Below are 22,318 nucleotides of genomic sequence, written 5' to 3'. Positions count from 1 at the left end.
ATTTACCCTCATTTATAGATTTGTCAAGAACTAAAGTATTTTTAATCATAGTTTAAGGACTATCAGAAAAAAAAAGCTTAGAGATATAATTTAAAACCATGGATATTTATCATAAGTCAATAGCTTTTGACACTGCACAACTGGAGACAACAGTGTGGTAAAACAGCACTAAAGAGTCTATGACATGTGTGCCACTTGTTAACTAACAATACATGGGGCAGGTTAAGCTTTAAGCAAGCAAATAAAGATAACACATGGAAATGCTGGTACTCAATAAAAGGTTAAAAATACAACATCAAGTGAAAATTTGGAATCAAATTTAATTTCTTTTGTCATCAAAAGCAAAGACATTTTCTTTAGCCCTAGGAATTTTTATTCTTAATGTAAAAAATCAGATACCATATAAACTTTATATATACAGCTATATATTTCTTCAGTCATCACTGTCACTTCCTGATTCACTCAGCTGCAAATCATTTCCTAAAATAAAAAAGAAATGAACCTGTAATTATATATTTAACATATGTATTTCTACATATTGATATGTCACAAATACATATTAACTATAATACTAAAGTGATTCTGTTTAGATATTTTATAATAATCAGATTGATCATCCCATAATTAATCACAATTAGTAATTCCAATAATACTGCCTAGAAAGAACAAAAATATACATATACCATCAAACTTCAGCATAGTTTCAGACTCTTAGTCTTTCATATACCAACATCACTCTTCTTTTCATAATTTATTACATCATAAGAAGGAAGAAACTAATTTAGATCAGCTTCACATTTTGAAAAGTGAAAAAAAGTTATACAATTTGTCAGTTAAAGTGCATTAAAATCATTACGGAATACATGTTAATAATGCATTGATTGTTTTTGTAATTCAACTGTGTGCTTATGGTCATGAAGCTTACATTTCAGTATAGAAAGACAGTCAACAAATAAATATACAACATAATGCCATGTAGGGATAAAAGCTACGAAAAAATTTAAGATGAGTAGGAGATAGTGGTGGGAGGTGCTATTTTAGATAGAATAGTTGGAGTGGCATTGGAACAGAGAAACAAGTAGAGAAAAGTATTAAATTTAAAAAAAAAATAAATAAAGGAGGGAGAGGAGCATCCAGGCTAGGGGAACAGCAAGTGCAAATGCCCCCAGGTAGGAGCATGCTTGCTTGCTGTATTCCGACTTGCAAGAAAGCCATTGTGGCAAGAGAGGAATGAATGAGGAAGAGAATGGTAGGAAACAAATAGAAAGATATACAGAAAGTCATGGTAAAAGCTCTGAATTTTTTTTGAAACATAATGGGCATTCATGGCAAAACTTTAAGTAGGCATATGATGTGAACCCAATTGTGCATCAGTGAATAATATAATGGTGTGCCAGGAACGTGGAAGCAAGGAGAGGAGTTGAGTCAACTGTAGTCCCTCATGTAGAAATAAAGTTGGTTTTGACTCAGGTGGTCCAGTGGAAGTAGCAGTAAAAGGTCCGATATTCTTTGAAGAAAGAGTTTATAGGATATTTGAAGCGCTGGGTTTAGGAGCAAAAGAAGGAAGTGAAAAATGACTCTAAGGTTTCTGGTGTGAACAATGGGATAAGTGGTGGTTATCTCTGACTGAGATGTGAGACACTGAAGGAAAATCACAAGTGAAAAATCACAAGTTCAATTCAATGTAGTACATTTGAGAAAACTAGTAAATATTCACATGTATAACCTATAGAAAACTGGATATGTTAGTCTGGAGCCCAAGGCAGAGATTGGAGCTAGAAATAAAGATTTGGGAGTCACTGACTATAGGGGTTTATTTTAAGCTATGGGATTGAATGAAATCACTTAGATAGTTAAATTAACATATTTAAAATTTTCTTATATTTCTGCTTTGTTTCTTTTTGAGAAGTTTTATTGATATATAATCATATACAATAAATTAACCCTTTTAAACTATACAATTCAGTGACTTTTTAAAACATATTCAGAGTTGTGAAATCACTACCATGTGTAAGTTTTGAACATTTTCATCATTCCAAGAAGATATCTCACATAAATCAGCAATCCTTATTTCCTATTTTCCCTGCCCTTAGTAACCACTAAACTACTTTCCATTATGGATATGCCTATTGTGGACATTTCATATAAATGGAATTATACAGTATGTGGTCTTTTGTAACAAACTTCTTTCATGTGACAGTGCTTTCTAGATTCATTCATGTTGTAGCATCTACCAGTACTTCATTTCATTTTATTTAAGAAGATTTAATAGTATGGATATACCCTATTTTATTTATCCATTTATCATTTGATGAACATTTAAGTAACTATGAACAATGTTGCTATGAAAATTTATACACAAATCTTATATACTTGCAAGTTTCTATGTGGACATGTTTCAATTCTTTTGACCAGATCACTAAGAATGGAATTACTGAGTGACGTGATAACTCTGCTTAACTCATTGAGAAACTGTCAAAATGTTCTTTAAAGTGGCTGCAACATTTTGCAGTACCCCCAGTAATGCATTAGGGTTCCAATTTTCCCACATCCTTACCACCAACATTTGTTATTTTCTTTTATCCTAGTCATTCTAGTGAGTGTGAAGTGAAAGCTCACTGTGATTGTTATTTGCATTTCCCTAGTGGCTAATGATAGGGAGCACCTGTGTATCTTCTTTGGCTAAATGTCTCTTCAAACCCTTTGTCAACTAAAAAATATAGTGAATTATAAGAGTTTTTATAATTTTGGGTAGAACCCTCTTATATGTATGATTTTGAAATACTTTCTCCCATTATGTAGGAGTCTTTTCACTTTCTTGATAGGTTCCTTGGAAGCACAAAAGTCCAAATTATCTTTTCTATTGCTTGTGCTTTTAATGTTATATCTAAGAAGTTACTGTTTAATCAAGATTAAGAAGATTTAAAGTTAGATCTTCTAAGAGTCTTATAACTTTAGTCGTGGAGCCGGCACTGTGCCTCACTTGGTTAATCCTCTGCCTTGTGGCGCTGGCATCCCATATGGGCGCCAGGTTCTAGTCCCAGTTGTTCCTCTTCCAGTCCAGCTCTCTGCTGTGGCCAGGGAAGGCAGTGGAGGATGGCCCAGGTGCTTGGGTCTCTGCACCTACATGGGAGACCAGGAGGAAGTACCCGACTCCTGGCTTCGGATTGGCGCAGCGCCGGCCGTAGCGGCCATTTGGGAGTGAACCAATGGGAGGAAGACCTTTCTCTCTGTATCTCTCTCTCCCTATCTAACTCTATCTGTTTATTATGGCACCCTTGTCAAGTATCAGTTAACAACAAATGAAAATGTTTTGGGGGCCAGTATTGTGGTGTAGTGGGTAAAGTCATTGCCTGCAGGGCCAGCATTCCATATGGGCACCATTTTGAGTCCCAGCTGCTCTACTTCTGATCCAGCTCCCTGCTAATGCGCTTGGGAAAACAGCAAAGGAGGGTCCAAGTACTTGGGCCCCCATACCCATGTGGAGGGCCTGTAAGAATTTCCAGGTTCCTGGCTTCATATCGGCCCAACTCTGGCTGTTATAGCCATCTGGAGAGAGAACCAGCAGATGGAAGATAACTCTCTGACTCTGGTTCTCTCTCTGTGTCTCTCTAACTCTGCCTTTCAAATAAATAAATCTTTTTTAAAAAGTTTTGTTTCATGAAAAAATGTTCTGTTTCATGACACTCAAACCTACTCGATCTAAAGGTCTAACATTCTTTGGCCAAATTCAGTACTCTTCCTTCACCTTCTGTTTTTTATCAACTTTATAGAAAAGATCTTTCAACCTTTCTCTTCTACTTTTCAGACTTCTTTCTGAAAAATTTTCCCTTGTGATACTTCTCACCTTTTAGCTTTTCAGTCAAGTTTTGAAAGTATAAGATCAGCCTTGGAATACGAGATGCTTAGTAAAAGAAATGAACATTCCTTATGTCCTAAGCCCTCTGTTGATGTTTACTATTTAAAGTTGAACAGGGGGCCGGTGCTGTGGCGTAGCAGATGATGCCGCCATCTGCAGGGCTGGCATTCCATATGGGCGCCGGTTCAAGTCGCAGCTGCTCCATTTCTGATCCAGCTCTCTGCCATGGCCTGGGAAAGCAGTAGAAGATGGCTCAAGTACATCTTGGGCCCCTGTACTCGCTCCTGGCTCCTGGCTTCAGATCGGTGCAGCTCCAGCTGTTGCAGCCACTGGGGAGTGAAGGGAAGGATGGAAGACCTCTTTCTCTCTGTGTGAAACTCTGACTTTCAAATAAATAAATAAATCTTTAAAAATAAAATAAATAAATAAAATTTTAAAAAACCTGACAGGCAGTAAACAGCTCAGACCAGTGGCAAAAATCTGGTAGGAAAATAAAGCTGTGATGTTTATTCTGACCTAATTCAATGAAATGGTAGTGGTTAATAGCATCAAATACATAAAATAGGAGTCATCCCCTTTACTTAAATTTTAGATCATAATCCACATGGCCTATTAGTCATGTTTATGTATACTTACGTAAAGTAGTCATCAGAAAGCCACTGTTGTCATGAAATTTATTATGATCAGCATCAGTATCGGGACTTCCGTACTGTGGCATGGTAGACATGGTAGGATGTTCTGAGACATAACCCCCTGGGTCAGAAGAAGAGGATCTGCACTCTTCATCTTCTGAGTCACTAGAACTATCCTCACTGCTGGAAGATGATGAACTTTTGGAATCTGAGGAACTATCACAACTACTCATCTGTTCCACTATACTAGCTTCCGCCTTCAGTTCTGAAAAGAAAATAGAAATAAATAGATAGGATGAATAAATGTAGTAAATTTGAATGTAATAGTTTCTAAGAAACTGCTGATCAGAAATAAACAAAGATCAAGCATATAGCATTTCATACAGCATTTAAAGCATTTTATTTAAAAAGAAAACCTGTCTACCATCAACCCATACTTCATTGATAAAACTATGAAAATCAAAAGATGAGCGATCTCTAAATCTAAATTCCATATTTGTTTATACCATTGTAAGTTATACATGTAACTCAAATAATATATATTAAAAATTAAAATCTACTTCAGCAGAAACTATCAATTCTTGTTCTATTACACACACACATACATATATATATATACATATATATACATACACACACACACATATATATACATATATACACACACACACACACACACATATATATATATATACACACACATGCGATGCAATATGATACATACAGGTGAATTTTACACTTTTCCTAGTTGTCCTGGAAACATTTTGATGGAACATTTTTATTTAGGTTTCTCCCCTGTCTTCTTAATGAGGATTTAAAACATTCTAAATATTTTTAAAAAGTCAGTTACCATTGTAACTTTGATTATAATTGTTAAAAAGAGTAACAATGTTTATGCATTCTTTGGTTTAGTGTTTTCAAATTCTTTTTAAAACTCAGAAAATTTAGGTTGGAAAGATATTCAGCTACCATTTTTATTAACTTAATAATTTTACAAGTGAAAAATGATGGTATAAAATAGACAAAAGTTAGCTGTTTAGGAGAACAGCCAAGACTATTGACATTTGGGTTATTATTTTTCTAGTATATGACATAAATATGTCAATTAGTTGAATAAGATTTTTTTTTTTTAAATTTTTGACAGGCAGAGTGGACAGTGAGAGAGAGACAGAGAGAAAGGTCTTCCTTTGCCGTTGGTTCACCCTCCAATGGCCGCCGCGGTAGGTGCGCTGCAGCCGGCGCACCGTGCCGCTCCGATGGCAGGAGCCAGGTGCTTCTCCTGGTCTCCCATGGGGTGCAGGGCCCAAGAACTTGGGCCATCCTCCACTGCACTCCCTGGCCACAGCAGAGAGCTGGCCTGGAAGAGGGGCAACCGGGACAGGATCGGTGCCCCAACCAGGACTAGAACCCGATGTGCCGGCGCCGCAAGGCGGAGGATTAGCCTACTGAGCTGTGGCGCCGGCACTGAATAAGATTTTTTAATCAGGAGCCTGTGTTGTGGCATAGTGGGTTAAGCTCCTGCCCGCGACACCAGCATCCCATATTAGAGCACTGGCTCAAGTCTTGGCTGCTCTGCTTCTGATCAAGTTCCCTGCTGATGTGCCTAGGAAACCAGTGTATGGACCCCGCCATACACATGGGAGAGCTGGAAGGAGCTCCAGGCCCCTGCCTTTGGCCTGGCCCAACCCCAAACTTGGAGAGTGAATCAGCAGATAGAGGATCTCTGTCTCTCACTCTCTCTTTCACTCTGCATGTAAAATAAATAAATCTTAAAAATAAAATAAAAGACAATGTAATTGAATAATATATTTGGTTAACTCATTGTCCTATTTTAAAAGACATTTATTTGAAAGGCAGAGTGACAGAGAAGGGGAAGAGAGAGAGAAAACAAAATTTTTCATCTGCTGATTCACTCCCCAAATGGTTGCAACAGTTGGGGCTGGGCCTGGCAGATCCAAAATCATGAAACTCCATCCAGGTCTCACACTCAAGTACCTGAGCCATCATTTGCTGCCTTCTTAGGCATGTTACCAGAGAGCTGCACCAGAGGCAGAGCAGTTGGGACTGGAACCAGTGCGCTGACATAGGATGCCAACATTACAAGTAGCAACTTAACCTGTTGTGGCATAATGCCAGCCCTGACATACTGCCATCTGACAGCAATTTAGTACACTGCATATAAAGCTAGCTGAAAATTTCTAAGGGCTGGCACTGTGGCATAGCGGGTAAAGCCGCTGTCTATGGTGCTGGCATCCTGGGCATCGGTTCGAGACCTGGCTGCTCCACTTCTGATCCAGCTCTCTGCTATAGCTTGGGAAAGCAGTACAAGATGGCCCAAGTCCTTGGGTCCCTGCACCCATGTGGGAGACCCGGAAGAAGCTCCTGGCTCCTGGCTTTGGACTGGCGCAGCTCTAGCTGTTGTGGCCATTTGGGGAGTGAATTAGCGGATGGAAGACCTCTCTCTCTGCCTCTCCTTCTCTCTGTGTGTAACTCTGACTTTAAAATAAATAAATATTTTTAAAAAAAAGATAATTTCTAGGCTCACTCCTTCATTCTCCCTAAGGCAGACATATTAGGTCTCTCTCTCTGCTACTGGATCACATCAAATTAATTTCCAATGTACTAGCTGTTTCCTTTGCTTGGTATATTCTTCAGCCAGATCTTGTTTTTTTTTTTTTTTTTTTAAAGATTTATTTATTTAGTTGAAAGTCAGAGTTACACAGAGAGAGGAGAGGCAGAGAGAGAGAGAGAGAGAGAGAGAGAGAGTCAGTCTTCCATCCACTGGTTCACTCCCCAATTGGCCGCCTCAGCCGGAGCTGCACTGATAGAAGCCAGAAGCTTCTTCAGGTCTCCCACGTGGGTGCAGGGGCCCAAGGACTTGGGCCATCCTCCACTGCTATCCCAGGCCATAGCAGAGAGCTGAATCAGAAGTGGAGCAGCCAGGTCTTCAACCAGTGCCCATATGAGATGCTGGCGTTTCAGGCCAGGGTGTCAACCCACTGCACCACAGCGCCGGCCCCCAGATCTTGTTTTGTTTAATATGTAACAACATATGATAAAATGCACAGCTAAATGACTTTCAGCATATGTAACTTGTGTATCCACAGAGATCAAAACATAACACATGTCTATCCCAGGAATGCTCTCCTGTGTTTTTCTCCAGTCAATGATATCACCACTTTGACTTCTTTTTATCAAAGATTTTGTCAGTTTTTGAACTTCAAATAAATGGATTCATGCAGCATCCACTTTCTTGTGTTTACCTTCTTTCATAACATAACTTTTTGATATTCATTCATTTTATGGAGTTAATCTGTAGCTCATTTTTCTCTACTTTCATGATATTCCATTGTATAAATATACCACCAGTTGATTGCTCATTTTCTATTTATAAATATTTGGGTTATTTTCAGTCTTTAGCTATTAGGAATGAAACTATTATAGAAATTCTTTTGCAAGGTTTTTTTTTATTTTTTTTTGGTGTGTGTGTGTGTGACTAGACTCTGCTTTACTTGCTTTGGGTTTACTCTGCTTTTGTTTTTTCTAGTTTTCTGAGCTAGGAACTTATACTATTTTTTAATTTTTATTTTTTTTTAAGATTTGTTGATTTTATTTGAAAGGCAGAGTTATGGGGGGGAGGGGTGGGAAGGAGGGAGGGAGAGAGGTCTTTCATCTGCTGGTTCACTCCCCAGTTGGCTGTAACAGCTGGAGCTGTGCTTTCCCAGGCTACAGCAGAGAGCTGGATCGGAAGTGGAGCAGCAGGGACTTGAACTGACGTCCATATGGGATGCCGGCACTGCAGGCTGCGGCTTCACCCATTACACCACATCACTGGCCCCGTAACTTATATTATTGATGTGATACTTTCCTTTGTTTGTAAGGTAAGCATTTAGTGCCATAAATTAGCACCCCCTCCTAGCAATACTTTAGTTGCATCCCACATTTTTGGCATGCTGTATTTATTTTTATATATCTAAATGCATGTATTTTAAACATCTTTTGATTATTCTTTAATTAATGGATTATTTAGGAGTGTGTTGTTTAGGCTGGTGCCACGGCTCAATAGGCTAATCCTCCGCCTGCGGCGCCGGCACACCAGGTTCTAGTCCCAGTCGGGGCGCCGGATTCTGTCCCGGTTGCTTCTCTTCCAGGCCAGCTCTCTGCTGTGGCCCGGGAGTGCAGTGGAGGATGGCCCAAGTCCTTGGGCCCTGCACCCCACGGAAGACCAGGATAAGCACCTGGCTGGCTCCTGCCTTCAGATCAGCGTGGTGCGCTGCGGCCATTGAAGGGTGAACCAACGGTAAAGGAAGACCTTTCTCTCTGTCTCTCTCTCTCTCACTGTCCACTCTGCCTGTCAAAAAAAAAAAAAAAAAAAGTGTGTTGTTTAATGTATAAGTGTTTAGATATTTTCTTCCTCTTGTTTGTCACTGATTTGCAGTTTGATTTCAGTATGATCAGAAAACATATTCTCTGTATGATTTCGGTTTTTATAAATTTATTGAGGTTTGACTTATGGTCTAGGATATGGTCATTCTTGGTGAATATGCGATAGACACCTGAAAAAAGGAAAAGGTATATTTTGTCACTGAGTGTAGAGTTCTGGATAGATAGATATTAGACACATGCCAATCAAATCTTGCTGGCTGACTGCTTTGCTCAGATTTCCTATATCCTTGTTGATTTTTGTCTAGTAGTTCTATCATTTGCTGAGAGCAGAGTGGGAGTAGCTAAGCATAACTGTGAATTTTATATACATATATTTTTTTTTGCTTCAGGCATTGCAGTTCTATTGTTCATTTGTCTTACTTGTAGATTAATTCTTTGATTATTAATGTACCTCTGTGGTAATTTGTTTTTCTTTTATGTCTAGTTTATCATTAATAGAGCCATATGTGCTTTCTAAAAATTAATGCTTACATGGTATATATGAAGATACTTCAAAAAGTTTGGAGAAAAAATAGGATTAGAAGATAAGCTTATTTTGGTACAAAAATTCTTGAAATACCTACATAGTTTTTTCACAATACACATTTTCTATGAACTTTTTGAGGACTTCTCATACTTTTCCACCCTTTTACTTTCAAGCAATTTATACATCTGTTTTTTATAAACAGCATATAGTTATGAGTGTATTTTAGATACATTGCCAGTTTCTGCCTTTGGCTTATTTAGATCACTTATGAGTAAGATAATTACTGATAGTTAGGACTCAAGTGTGCAATTTTATTACTGTTTTTCTGCTTATTTCTTCTGTATTTCACTTCTATTTCCCTTTTCCTCCCTTCCTGTGGGTTACATGATTCATTTTAAAAATCTATGTTAATTTATGTATGGTATTTTAGAAGGTGTCATTTTGTATATTTTTCTTAATAGTTGCTTTGGGTTTTTTCCATAGGCATAAATAAATGCCTTGCTAATTCTCTACCATTCTGAATAAGGGGTGGAAACTTCATTTTCCATTTAGGACCTACATTTCCTCCCTACTTTTAAATATCATTGTCTTAAGAATCAGAAGATATTTTAATTTTTGTTTCAATTGTCTCATAATTTAGAAAAGTAATGAGGAAAACCAAAGTCTACTACATTTATTGGTATGTTTATCTTTTCTATAGTTCCTTCTCCCTTTCTGTTACTCCCAGATTCCTTCTTTTTTTTTTTTTTTTTTTTTTTGACAGGCAGAGTGGACAGTGAGAGAGAGAGACAGAGAGAAAGGTCTTCCCTCTTGCCGTTGGTTCACCCTCCAACGGCCGCTGCGGCCGGCGCATCGCGCTGATCCGAAGCCAGGAGCCAGGCGCTTCTCCCGGTCTCCCATGCGGGTGCAGGGCCCAAGGACTTGGGCCATCCTCCACTGCCTTCCAGAGCCATAGCAGAGAGCTGGCCTGGAAGAGGGGCAACTGGGATAGAATCCGGCGCCCCAACCGGGACTAGAACCCGGTGCAAGGTGGAGGATTAGCCACGGTGCTGGCCAGATTCCTTCTTTTATCATGTGTTTTTCTGTTAGAATAACTCTATGGCCAATATTTAAGGGTAGTCTTGTGGCAACAAATTCTTTTAGTTTTCCATTCTAAAAAAAGCTATTTTCAGCTTCATTACTAAAGAATTATTTTGGCAGACATAGAATTTGTGCTCAATATTTCTTTTTTTTTTTTTTTTTAGCATCTGAAAAATACTGTGCTACATCCTTCTGGTCTCCTGGGTTTTATATGAGAAATCTGACATTATGTAATAGGTAATGTGCCATCTCTCTCTTGCTTTAAACACTTTTTTCTTTGTCTTTAGTTTTCAGAAATTCAATTATAATGTATCTAGGCATGGATTTATTTGGGTTTATATTTCTTAGGTTTCATTTGTTTAGCTTCTTGAATCTATAGGTTTATAACTTTCATCAAACTCAGAAATTTTCAGGTATTATTTGTTTAAATACTCGTATAGTCCCACTCTTTTTCTTCTCTGAGACTCTAATGACCCAAATGTTAGATCTTTGGTCATTCTTCCACAGGTTTTCAGATTGGTTGAATTCTACAAATTGGCAAGTTCACTGATTCTGTCCACTTTCTAGCACTGAGCTCATTCAGTGAGGTTTCTTTTTGTCTGTTTTTGTTATTGTATTTATCAGTTGTGTAATCTGCATTTACTTCTTGTTTCTACTTCTTTGATGTGATTTTCTATTTCTTCATTTGTTTCAAGAGTAACTGTAATTGAATCATATATGTGATTGCTGTTTTAAGATTTTTGAGTAATCCTGACCAATATCTGATTCATCTTGGTGTTGGCATCAGTTGATCAATTTTTCTCACTCAAGTCGTCATTTTCCTAATTTATGGTACAACAGGTAATTTTCTTTTGAATTGACCTTTTGGTTTTATACTAGGGAAAATCTCTTTAAATCTTTTATCTAGTAGTCAATCACCATGTTGAAATCTAGTGTACAGATCTTGGCCCACTTTTGTGGGCTATGGTTCATATGATAATCTGATTTTGCAGTAAATCTTCAGCAGCAGCACTCTACACTGCTTCCTGCTGGTGCTACAGGCAAGAAAGAAGGGATTTTTACCAGGCAGAGAACTCCAGAGCCAATTCATGGAAAAAGGGAATTTTTGGCCTCACAGAATCTAGAGTGATTCCTAGGACTCACAAAGGGCACAATGAGTTAAGCTGCCATCTGCAATGCTGGTATCCTATATGCAGGCCAGCTCAAGTCTTAGTTGCTCTACTTCCAATCCAGCTCCCTGCTAATGTGCCTGGGAAGCAGCAGAAGATGGCCTAAGTCCTTGTGCCCCTGCACCCTTATGAAAGACCCAGATGGAATTCTAGGCTCCTGGCTTCAGCCTGGCCCGGGCTGGTCATTGTGGCCATTTGGAGAGGGAACCAGGGGATGGATGATCTCTCTCTCTCCCTCTCCCTCTCCCTCTCTCTTTTTAACTCTGTCTTTCAAATAAAGAATTGTTTTAAAAGTGCTTGTTGTGCCAGGCAATGTTGTTGTTTTGTTGGTGGAGCAGGAAAGTGGAATGTGTTTCCTAGTAATATGCTTACCATGGTAGGCTTCCCTTTGTTATTGCCATCTAATCTCAAGATGTTCCCCAATGGGAAAGAAGAATCTTAGGATGGTAGAGCAGGGATGGGGCTAAAGAGTAGAGGAAAATAAACATTTGTCCTGGGCTGAGTTTATAGAATAATGAGATTCCACTTGGAGGTGCCTTGTGGCCATGCAGCATCTCTGATGGGGGAAAGGGGTCTTAAGCCAGGCACAGAAGGACAGCACTTCCAGAAGTACAACCACTCATAATGGTATTATACCCTTAGCTGATACCTACAGGTATTTGGTGTCTCTGAGTGAAGGAGGTTCTATATTTTTAATTGAAAATGTAAAATAACTAGTACAACTACTAAACACAAATTTGACAAGATGATTTCAACCATGAGAGCAGTAGCCAATGGTACAGTAGGATTAAGAAGATATTTTATGGAACATAGTTTAAGGTGGGGCAGGTGTTGTGGCAAAGTGAGTAAAGTTGCTGCCTGCGATGCCAGTATCCGGCTTGAGTTACAGCCGTTCCACTTCTGATTTAGCTATCTGCTAATGTACCTGGGAAAGCAGCAAAAGATGGCTTAAGTCCTTGGGTCCCTGCACCCATGTGGGATATCTAGAAGAAGCTCCTAGCTCCTAACTTCTGTCTGGTCTAGTCCTAGCTGTTTCAGCCACTTGTGGAGTGAATCAGAGGATGGAAGATATTTTTCTCTGTCTCTCTCTCTCTCTCTGGGTAACTCTGTCTTTCAAATAAAACAAATTTTAGAAAATATGGTCTAGTGGCCAGCACTGTGGTGTAGCGGGTAAAGCTGCCATCTGCAGTGCCGGCATCCCATATGGGTGCTGGTTTCAGTCCCGGCTGCTCCGCTTTCAATCCAGCTCTCTGCTATTGTCTGGGAAAGCAGTAGAAGATGGCCGAAGTCCTTGGGCCCCTACACTCACAAGGGAAGACCTGGAAGAAAGCTCTTGCCTCCTGGCTTTGGATCAGCGTAGCTCCAGCCATTGCAGCCAATTGGGGAGTGAACGAGCTGATGGAAGACCGCTTTCTTTCTCTGACTCTCCTCTCTCTGTGCAACTCTGACTTTCAAATAAATAAATAAATCTTTAAAAAAATACAGTCTAAGGAATATGCTAAATAAATATGGTGATGCTACATTTACTTTGTTACGATAAGAAAACTCTATGCTTGGATCTTGTTAACTTACAAACTCTCTTTTCCCTTAGTTATGAATGAATACAATACTTTTACTTAAAGTTTCTGCTACAAAACTGCAACAGGAAGGAAATTCTGCTTGGACAGTAAAACTACTGCTGAAGACACTACATAGTGTAATACTATACAGAACAGTTTCTGCAGGATGAATTCCATTTAAAAGCAGGAAGAGTTTGATTCTTTGGAATTTGCCTGTCAGATAACCCATAATATGGTACTTACGTCTTCGGTTTTGTCTTGGGAGCTAGGAAACTCAGAGCTAAATGCAATATTTTAAGAATTAGAAAATTTGTTTCATTTTCCCTTTCAATTTCTTGATTTTCTGTTTATTTTATTGTTTGTACGTATGTATATGACATCATGAATCAAACCCATTTTCGAAGCAGACATGATATAAAAATAGAATAAAATTTAAGATCTCTTGTACCAACAAGAGTTCTGGGCTTATGTCCTCTTCATGTTTGTATAGGGACTACAAATCCATTAGGGAATGAAAACAGCACTGTGCCCAAAAGGGGATAAGTATATTTGGAAAGCTATGTGCATATTATGAAGGCAAAGTATAGAAGCAAATATGCTTTGGTGACTAGGGTCTCCCTGCTGCCACAGTTATTACAATATTAGTACCCAAACTGTAGCTAGGAAAAAAAAAATGGAGATTTAGGCTTTCTTACTTTCAAAAGGGCTGTATCTCCCTATAAATGCCTTCCTGCTGAAAGTATGCAAATATTCAAAAGAATCTGTCTGCTGCTTCTGGTTACAATATATCCTCATTTCCCTATTAGTTTGGTGGCATCTTAGACTTCAATAGTCTAAGAACATGAAGTAAAGAACTGACTACAAATTATCACAAAATGCAAAAAAAAAAAAAATGAAAAGAAAATGCAAAAAAGATGAAAACTCCACTTACACACATCTAATTGGTGGCTTTTTTGGTCCTAACAATAAAAAAAATACAAATTATCTTACTAGATATAATTTTACTTATATAATACCCTAAGCCACAAGTTATTGCCTTGTCCAAGAAAAATGCATAATTATGGAAATTATGTCCTCATTAGAATTTTACAATTAATCCCATTGTTAATTAAAATGAAAAATTTCACTTAACATTTCTTAATTATCTCTCGAAAGGGACAGTATATACTCTTAGATTCTACCTTTTTCAATATCATCCATTGAAGATTCTGGGGATACCTCGTCTTCAGGTGGAGAAAGTTTTGTAAGATTGGGAGTCTTAGATGAATTCCGGATTTGTTGCTGATGATGCTCCACACGATACTGAATTTTACTGCTTCCTTCGACTCTGTAATCAACATCAAAGACCAAATCAAACATGATAGCAAGGTAACACCAATTTCAATTTACAAAGTTACTAAAATTGATCATTTATTTTTGTCCTAGAGATCTTTAAAATGATACTCAAAAAATAAAACATTATTTTTTTAAAGATTTGTTTTATTTTTTTATTTGAAAGGCAGTGTGACACAAAGGGAGAGGGAGAGAAACAGAGAGAGAGAGAGGGATCTTGCATCCACTGGTTTACTCCCCAAATGACTGCAACAGCCAGGGCTTATCCAGGCTGAAGCCAGGAGCCAGGAGCTTCTTCTGGGTCTCCCATGTGGGTGCAGGCATCTAAGCACTTGGCCCATCTTCCACTGCTTTCCCAGGCTATTACCAGAGAGCTGGATCAAAAGTGGAGCAGCTGGGACTCGAACCATATGGGAGGCCAGCATCACAGGCAGCAGCTTTACCTGTATACCACAGTGTAGGCCCTATTTCATTATTTAATAGTAGTTGTTATCTGCTATACAATAGTACTTCTGTGAAGAAATGTAGCTAAAAGTATAAATTTTGAGCAAAACAATTTTGAAATCCGTGCATAGTTTTTCATTCTATGCATGTTCCACATTTTATGAAAAAAATTCTTTGCACCAAAATTTTTTGTAGCAAAGTAAACACATTTTTAATTAAATTTTTGCATAAACTTTCTGAAGTGCCCTTACTGTTGAAGTATACAAATCTGAACAAAAATCAAACGACTGCTCAAATTGAACAGATAACAAAATCACAAATGACTACAACAACAGAGAAAACCTAAGTATATGACGGTACATTTTATTCCCTATGTTTTAGAACTATCATTTCTGTTAGAACTAAATCACTTCCACATTTTTCATTTTAAATTTTAAGACAGGCATGTTAATAAAAGAGATTCATTTACTTTTCTTTAAGAAAATATAATCTAACAAAATTAAGCTTAACTTCTGTCTCTGTCATTTCCAGTGCATAAATCCTGTCAGTTTTTCCTTCAAAAAGTATTTAGAATACATTTTTATCTTTATGTCCACTATCAAAAATTCTGGTTTATATATTTTTCTGTTTCCTACATTGTTTCATTTTACTCAGATTCTTTTGTGGGTTAACGTTTGAAGCACAACTGTAAACATGCCAATCCCTGGTTAAAATGATTTTAATATGTAACCACTACCAGCAAGATAATGTCCTAATTTCTAGTTAATATTGAAGGCATTAACCTCAACCTACCCTTACAATGTTAACTCTAATCCACTATCAACATAACCTCCAACTTCCCATACTTACACAGAGGTACAGAAACAAACCTCTGCTCTATTCAAACAAATCTTGTTCATTGGCCCTAATCAATCAGATGTGTGCATGTCTTCAAATCTTGCTTACATCCTTAAAAGATTATTGATCAATTAAATTGGTATTTCTCAATTTTCCCTACCAGTAATAATCAAGAGGGGTGTGTGTGTGGGGGGGGGTGGAGAATATTAAAAAATAGAGCTTTCCAGGCTCCTTTTTGGATCTGAGGTCATATTTGGGAATTCTTATTTTTTTAGAAGCACCCAAGGTAATTCTTATGAGTTTAACTTCCTTTCAAGGTACATCATCTTTACTGATTGTGTTCCACTCAGCCATGACCTCTCCTTTCCATTCATTCCTGTGGCAATTTTCATCTATACTATTTGTATGTACTTGCTTTTAGAACAAGTGCCCTTACGTTAATGGTAAGTAATAATGACCTATTTGAGATGGCTTTATTCCCCTACTGGAAAATCCAGTTATAATGCAGAAGCTTTGAGGTTCATATTTGTAAAACAAATTTTCTTTTTTTCTAGTGCCTTATATATTCTAGCTGATCAATAAATTTTTACTGATGAAGATGAAATTATTTTTGGAGAGTGTATAATGGCTCCTTTCAGTCCGGTTCTATGAAAACATCTACAGTAAAATAAAAGCTATATCCACACATGTAGAAAGCATTCACAAGCAAAACAAACTTTTACATATCACAAAGTAAGGTGGTAAAATCTTTTGGATCAAGATCTCCATTAAATTTAAACTTAGAAAAGATTAAAACATTTTTGTGACACGGAGAAATAATCTGGATAAAGTAATCTGACTTACACAATAATTTCTTATGCTAACATTTCCTTAGAAACTTATGTGTTGATTAAAAAATTCATTTCATTAAACCACATACCTTGTTTTTTTTACAGTGATGTTGCTGCTCAGTTTTTCTAGTCGACATTCTCCAGTATCATGGTTAATAATCAAAATGCATTCTTTTAAATAAGGTTTCTTTGAACCTTTGAAAACAGTTACTGGTGGAGTTGAACCCTGTTTAAAAAGTTAATTATCATTACTTGAAATTTACTTTAGAATTCAGTCGGGATGGCCTTTGAGTTCTTCTAGTATTTTATTTCTTATTTCATGTTGCCTATAAACAATCTAAATTTATTACTCTGAAATCAAAGAGTGTTTTAAAAAAAAGGTAAAAAACGCTGAGATCTCAAAGATGCTATCATTGAGCAAAGGAAAAAGAAGAAGTACTTATTCTGAGATAGTAAAGATTTGTTTCACTGGGGCCATCACTGTGGTGCAGAAGGCTAAACTTCTGCCTGTGTGCTGGCATCCCACATGGGCATCTGTTCAAGTCCTGGCTGCTTCACTTCCAATCCAGCTCCCTGCTAATGCACCTGGGAAAGCAGCAGAAGATGGCCCAAGTACTTGGGTGGGTCCCTGTACTCAGGTGGGAGACCAGGAAGAAGCTCCTAGATCCTGGCTTCTGGCTTCAGGCTGGTCCAACCCCGGCCGTTGCAGCCATCTGGGGAGTGAACCTGTGGATGGAAGGTCTCTCTCAATCTCTGTGTGTGTGTGTGTGTGTGTCTGCCGGTCAAATAAACAAATAAATATTTTAAAAAAAAAATTGTTTCATTGGTCCATAATCGGCAACTGGTATTCAATCTAATATTATCAACATATTTTACAAATAAGGAAACAGAAGCATTCCTCTTCTTCCTTATTTGCTTCTTAACTTTAAATTTTTTTTAAATTTATTTGACAGATAGAGTTAGTGAGAGAGACAGAGAAAAAGGTCTTCCCTCTGTTGGTTCACCCCCTAAAGGGCCACTATGGCCGGAGCTACACCGATCCGAAGCCAGGAGCCAGGTGCTTCCTCCTGGTCTTCCATGCGGGTGCAGAAGCCCAAGCACCTGGGCCATCCTCCACTGCCCTCCCGGGCCACAGCAGAGAGCTGGACTGGAAGAGGAGCAACCGGGACCAGAACCTGGCACCCATATGGGATGCCGGCACTGCAGGTGGAGAATTAACCAAGTGAGCCACGGTGCCGGCCCCTCCTAAGTTTAATTTTTAAAATCTGACATTTTTTTTTAAAGATTTATTTATTTATTTGAAAGGCAGAGTTACACAGAGAGAGCAGGAAAGGCAGGGAGAGGGAGAGGGAGAGAGGGAGAGGGAGAGGGAGAGGGAGAGGGAGAGGGAGAGGGAGAGGGAGAGGGAGAGAGAGTTTCCATCCAGTGGATCACTCCCCAACTGGCTGCAACGGCCAGAGCTGTGCTGATCTGAAGACAGGAGCGAGGGAGCTTCCTCTGGGTCTCCCACATGGGTGCAGGAGCCCAATAACTTGGGCTACTTCCCAGGCCATAGCAGACAGCTGGATCGAAAGTGGAGCAGCTGGACTTGAACCAGCACCCATATGGGATGCTGGTACTGTAGGCGGCAGCTTTACCCACTGTGCCACAGCGCCAGCCCCTGACATTTTCTTAAATTGGTCCCTCCCTATGCTGATTAAGGAAAAGAAATGTTAGTAAGGAATACCTGTTAGACAAAACCCACTGATTAATTTTAGCATCATCCAAAGTAAGACAGGGGCAGATATTTAGTCTGAGTTAAGATGCTGGTTAGGATACCTGCAGCCCACATCAGATTTCCTGTATTTGATTCCTGCTCCAGCTCCTGCTTCTGACTTCCTGATAATGTAGACTCTGGGAGGAGGTAGTGATAGCTCAAGTGGTTGGATTCCTGTCACCCATGTGCAAGACCTGGATTGAGTTCTTGGCTTCTAGCTTTGCCCCTCCGCCCCCAGCTGTGTAGGCATCTGAGGGGCCAATCAATGGATGGGAGCTCTCTCTCTGTTGTCTATCTCTATGTCTCTGCCACTCAAATAAATAAATAAATAAATAAATAGATTTTAAAATAGTGAGACAACTAGATAAGACATTCCATTCTTTATGCTGTGCTATAGGGGCAGGCATATAAGCTGGTACAGCAGCTAAGACATTGTTTGTGACACCTGCATCCTGTATCGGAGCACCCAGGTTTGATTCCCTGCACCACTTCTGATCCAATTTCCTGCTGAAGTGCACCCTGAGAGACGGCAGATGATGGTTCAAGTGCATAGGTTCCTGCCACTCACATGGGAAATCTGGATGGAGTTCTGGGTTCATGGCCCAGTCACAGCTACTGCAGGCATTTGGGGAGTGAATCACTGGATGGAAGACCTCTTTCTTTCTGCCATTGTCTGTCTGTCTTTCTCTGACATTCTACCTTTAAAATAAATAAAATAAATAAAACTTTTTTTTTCTTTTTTTTAAAGGGGTGGATGTTGTGGTATAACAGGTTAAGCTGCTGCTTGAGTTCCTGCTAGCCATAGGGGAGACCTGGATGGAGTTCCTGGCTCCTGGCTTCAGGCTGATCCACCCCTGGCTGTTGCAGCTATTTGGGGACTGAATCAGTAGAGCAAGATCTCTCTCTCTGCCTTTCAAATAAATATGTCTTTTAAAAAATAGAAATAAGTATATAGCATCACTCATAAAATATTCTTGCCAACAAACAAAAACTCCAAAGAATCTAACTCCCATTAAGCTTTTAGGTCTATCACTATCAGTTGATAGGGAATATGGGGAATAGAGGAACAAATTAAATAATATCAGATGTTGTTTTTCTCAACATATCAACAGCATAAAAAGTGGAAGGGACTTTTACAGAATAAAAGCTGTAAGAAATATAAATGTCTAAATACAATGCAGGAATATTATTTGGGTTCTGGTTAGGATATTTTACAGACAAATGTCTATAAAAAGACTTAAGATCATTTGAAAATGTGAACACTAAATATAATTATTAATCCTACTAGGTGTGATGATAACATGGAAGTCAGGATAAAAATAAAAATTTCTTTATTAGTTACAGATCCATAAATAAATATTTATTAAGTGATAATATCTGGATTTGCTTTAATTTATGCTGGGGGAAAGTTGTAGGGGAATGATTAGTGTTAGGTACACAGCAATTCATTATACTGCTCTATTTTATATAATAAATGATTAAAGAAATCTAGGCAATTATTAATAACCCATACCTACTTACATATTCCTTTCCTATCTTTTCTCTCTGCCATCCCCAAACCTGAAAAAATTTTATATTTCTCATCCCCTTGTTTTATTCTACATATCTTCATATGTAGAATATATCTTTCATTTCATGGAGAAATGAAATCAAAAGATAAGTTAACTTGGAAAAAAAGGTTGAATTCACGTGTATTTTTTCATAATAGGCATTTTCTTGTGAACTTCTTAAAGACCTCTCATATTATGTTTGCTTGTTTGTTTTTTTTTGTAAGAATTTATTTATTTATTTTAGAGGTAGAGTTACAAACAGAGAGAGGGAGAGACAGAGAGAAAGGTCTTCTATCCGCTGGTTCACTTACCAAATGGCGGCAAAGGTCAGAGCTGGACCTACCTGAAGCCAGGAGCAAGAAACTTCCTCCAGGTCTCCCATGTGGGTGCAGGTGCCAAGCACTTGGCCACCTTCCACTGCTTTCCCAGGCCATAGCAGAGAGCTAGATTGGAAAAGGAGCAGCTGGGACTTGAACCCATGCCCATATGGGATGCTGGTGCACAGACTGAGGCTTAACCTGCTATGCCACAGCACCGGCCCTGATTGCTTGTTTTTGAACTTTATAAAAAGTATATTGTGTCTTTAAAGGAGTTATTATAAAAATTATGTCAAATATAATAGTGATATTGGGGCTGGCACTGTAGCGCAGTGGGTTAACGCTGTGGCCTAAAGCGCCAGCATGCCATATGGGCGCTGGTTCAAGACCCAGTTGCTCCACTTCCGATCCAGCTCTCTGCTATGGCCTGGGAAAGCAGTACAAGATGGCCCAAATCCTTGGGCCCCTACACCCGCATGGGAGACCCAGAAGAAGCTCCTGGCTTCAGATCGGTGCAGTTCCGGCCGCTGCGGCCTTGGGGAGTGAACCATCAGATGGAAGACCTCTCTCTCTCTCTCTTTGCCTCTCCTCTCTCTGTGTAACTCTGACTTTCAAATAAATAAATAAATCTTTAAAAAGAAAAAGTGATATTATCAGAGGTTAGAAAAGGATGATTTCTGAAGACTGAAAATTTATATTAAAGAAGGTAACAATCACTAGAGATTCACCACATGACCACTAGGCGGAGTAGGAGATACATTTGAAGCCATAAAAGAGGGCAGGGAGGTCAACAACTTCTGATAGATACAGAGAGAACATGACAAAAGTGAAAAAAAAAGATTTTTCTTTCTTTCTTTTTAAATACGTCTTTCTAAGACTAAAGTGAACTAGGAAATTAGGAATGCATAGTGCATAGATGAGGCCATGTCTGGGCTGGCTGAAGAAGGGTTAGACGTGGACAACTTAGCTGAAGCTCTGGTAAGCTGGAGAGCCAGGAGCATAATCATGACAAAACAAACTGTGTGTATTTGGCTAACAAGTAAATTTTTTAGATATCTTAGCTGAAAAAACAAATGAGTGCAATACCCCAGAATAGGGGTATAATAAGGATTCCAAATTAAGGTCACGTGCAGGACACAGAGGAGGGAGCGGGAAAGGAGGAGAGCCTGCTGGGCCCCGGCGGCGCAGAGGAGGAAGCCAGGAGCCCAGGGCGTGTGGCGGTGGTGCCTGGCAAACACTAAGGAGTCCTGCGTCCCCTTCCCATCTGTACCCCTGTCGCCTCCCCCAGTCAATACACCAGCTGTTTCTAAAAAAAAAAAAAAAAAGTGTTTGGAGCTGGAGACGGCCTGGGTGATGGCCCGAGTAAGACCACTGCTACGATGCCCTTGGTAATGTGGTGGCTGAGAGATCCCGACGTGAATCCTTGTTTGTTGGAATCTGATGCATCTTCTAGGTGTATGAATGAAAACAACTGTGACAAAGAAAGGTGTTCCAGTTACTTCTTGGAGTACAAAAATTGCCGAAGATTCTGGAATTCTGTCATGGCCCAAAGAAGACAGAATGGAGTGAAGCCACCTACGCCGACAGCAGCAGAAAGAGCTGAAATCTTGGGAGCAATGGGAAGGCTGTCCTACTGAATTTCTGCATTAAAATTGTTTGTGTAACTTGGAAAAAAATTATAGTTCACAAGTTATAGTTGACAAGTTATAGTTGACAAGAGATGTGTGCAATGAATTCTTAAGGATACATCTATTCTTCTCTACAATGAAATACACCTGGAAATTACAATGCATTATTGTACTCTGAGTTCCTAAAGAGTAAGAACTGATCGTTAACTTTTAAGAATTGCTCCCATTGGCCATGTCTCCAGTGCTGGCAACCAATATGGGCACTGGCTCAGGTCCCAGCTGCTCCACTTCCGATCCAGATCCCTGCTAAAGTGCCTGGTAAAGCATCAGAGGATGGTCCAAGTCCTTGGGCCACTGCACCCACGTGGGAGATCCAGAGGAAGCTCCTGGCTTTGGATCTTCTGAGTTCTGGC

At 39.1% G+C, this 22,318-nt stretch overlaps 1 protein-coding gene across 1 annotated transcript in view; it reads right to left on the bottom strand.

The window, feature by feature from the left end:
- Positions 1-312: 312 nt before the first annotated feature.
- The window catches only part of EAF2 (ELL associated factor 2), a 39,462-nt gene continuing 17,456 nt past the window's right edge, over positions 313-22,318 (bottom strand). The window contains exons 3-6 of the mRNA XM_062177025.1: positions 16,744-16,880; positions 14,393-14,538; positions 4,496-4,756; positions 313-480 (exon numbers count right to left, since the gene is read on the bottom strand). Of these exons, the coding sequence (XP_062033009.1) occupies positions 434-480; positions 4,496-4,756; positions 14,393-14,538; positions 16,744-16,880 (591 nt within the window). The 3' untranslated portion in view covers positions 313-433. The remainder of the gene's footprint in view (positions 481-4,495; positions 4,757-14,392; positions 14,539-16,743; positions 16,881-22,318) is intronic.

This window comes from Lepus europaeus, chromosome 2, assembly GCF_033115175.1.
Source record: "Lepus europaeus isolate LE1 chromosome 2, mLepTim1.pri, whole genome shotgun sequence".
Classification (NCBI taxonomy): domain Eukaryota; kingdom Metazoa; phylum Chordata; class Mammalia; order Lagomorpha; family Leporidae; genus Lepus; species Lepus europaeus.
This window is presented reverse-complemented; position numbering and strand designations above follow the sequence as displayed.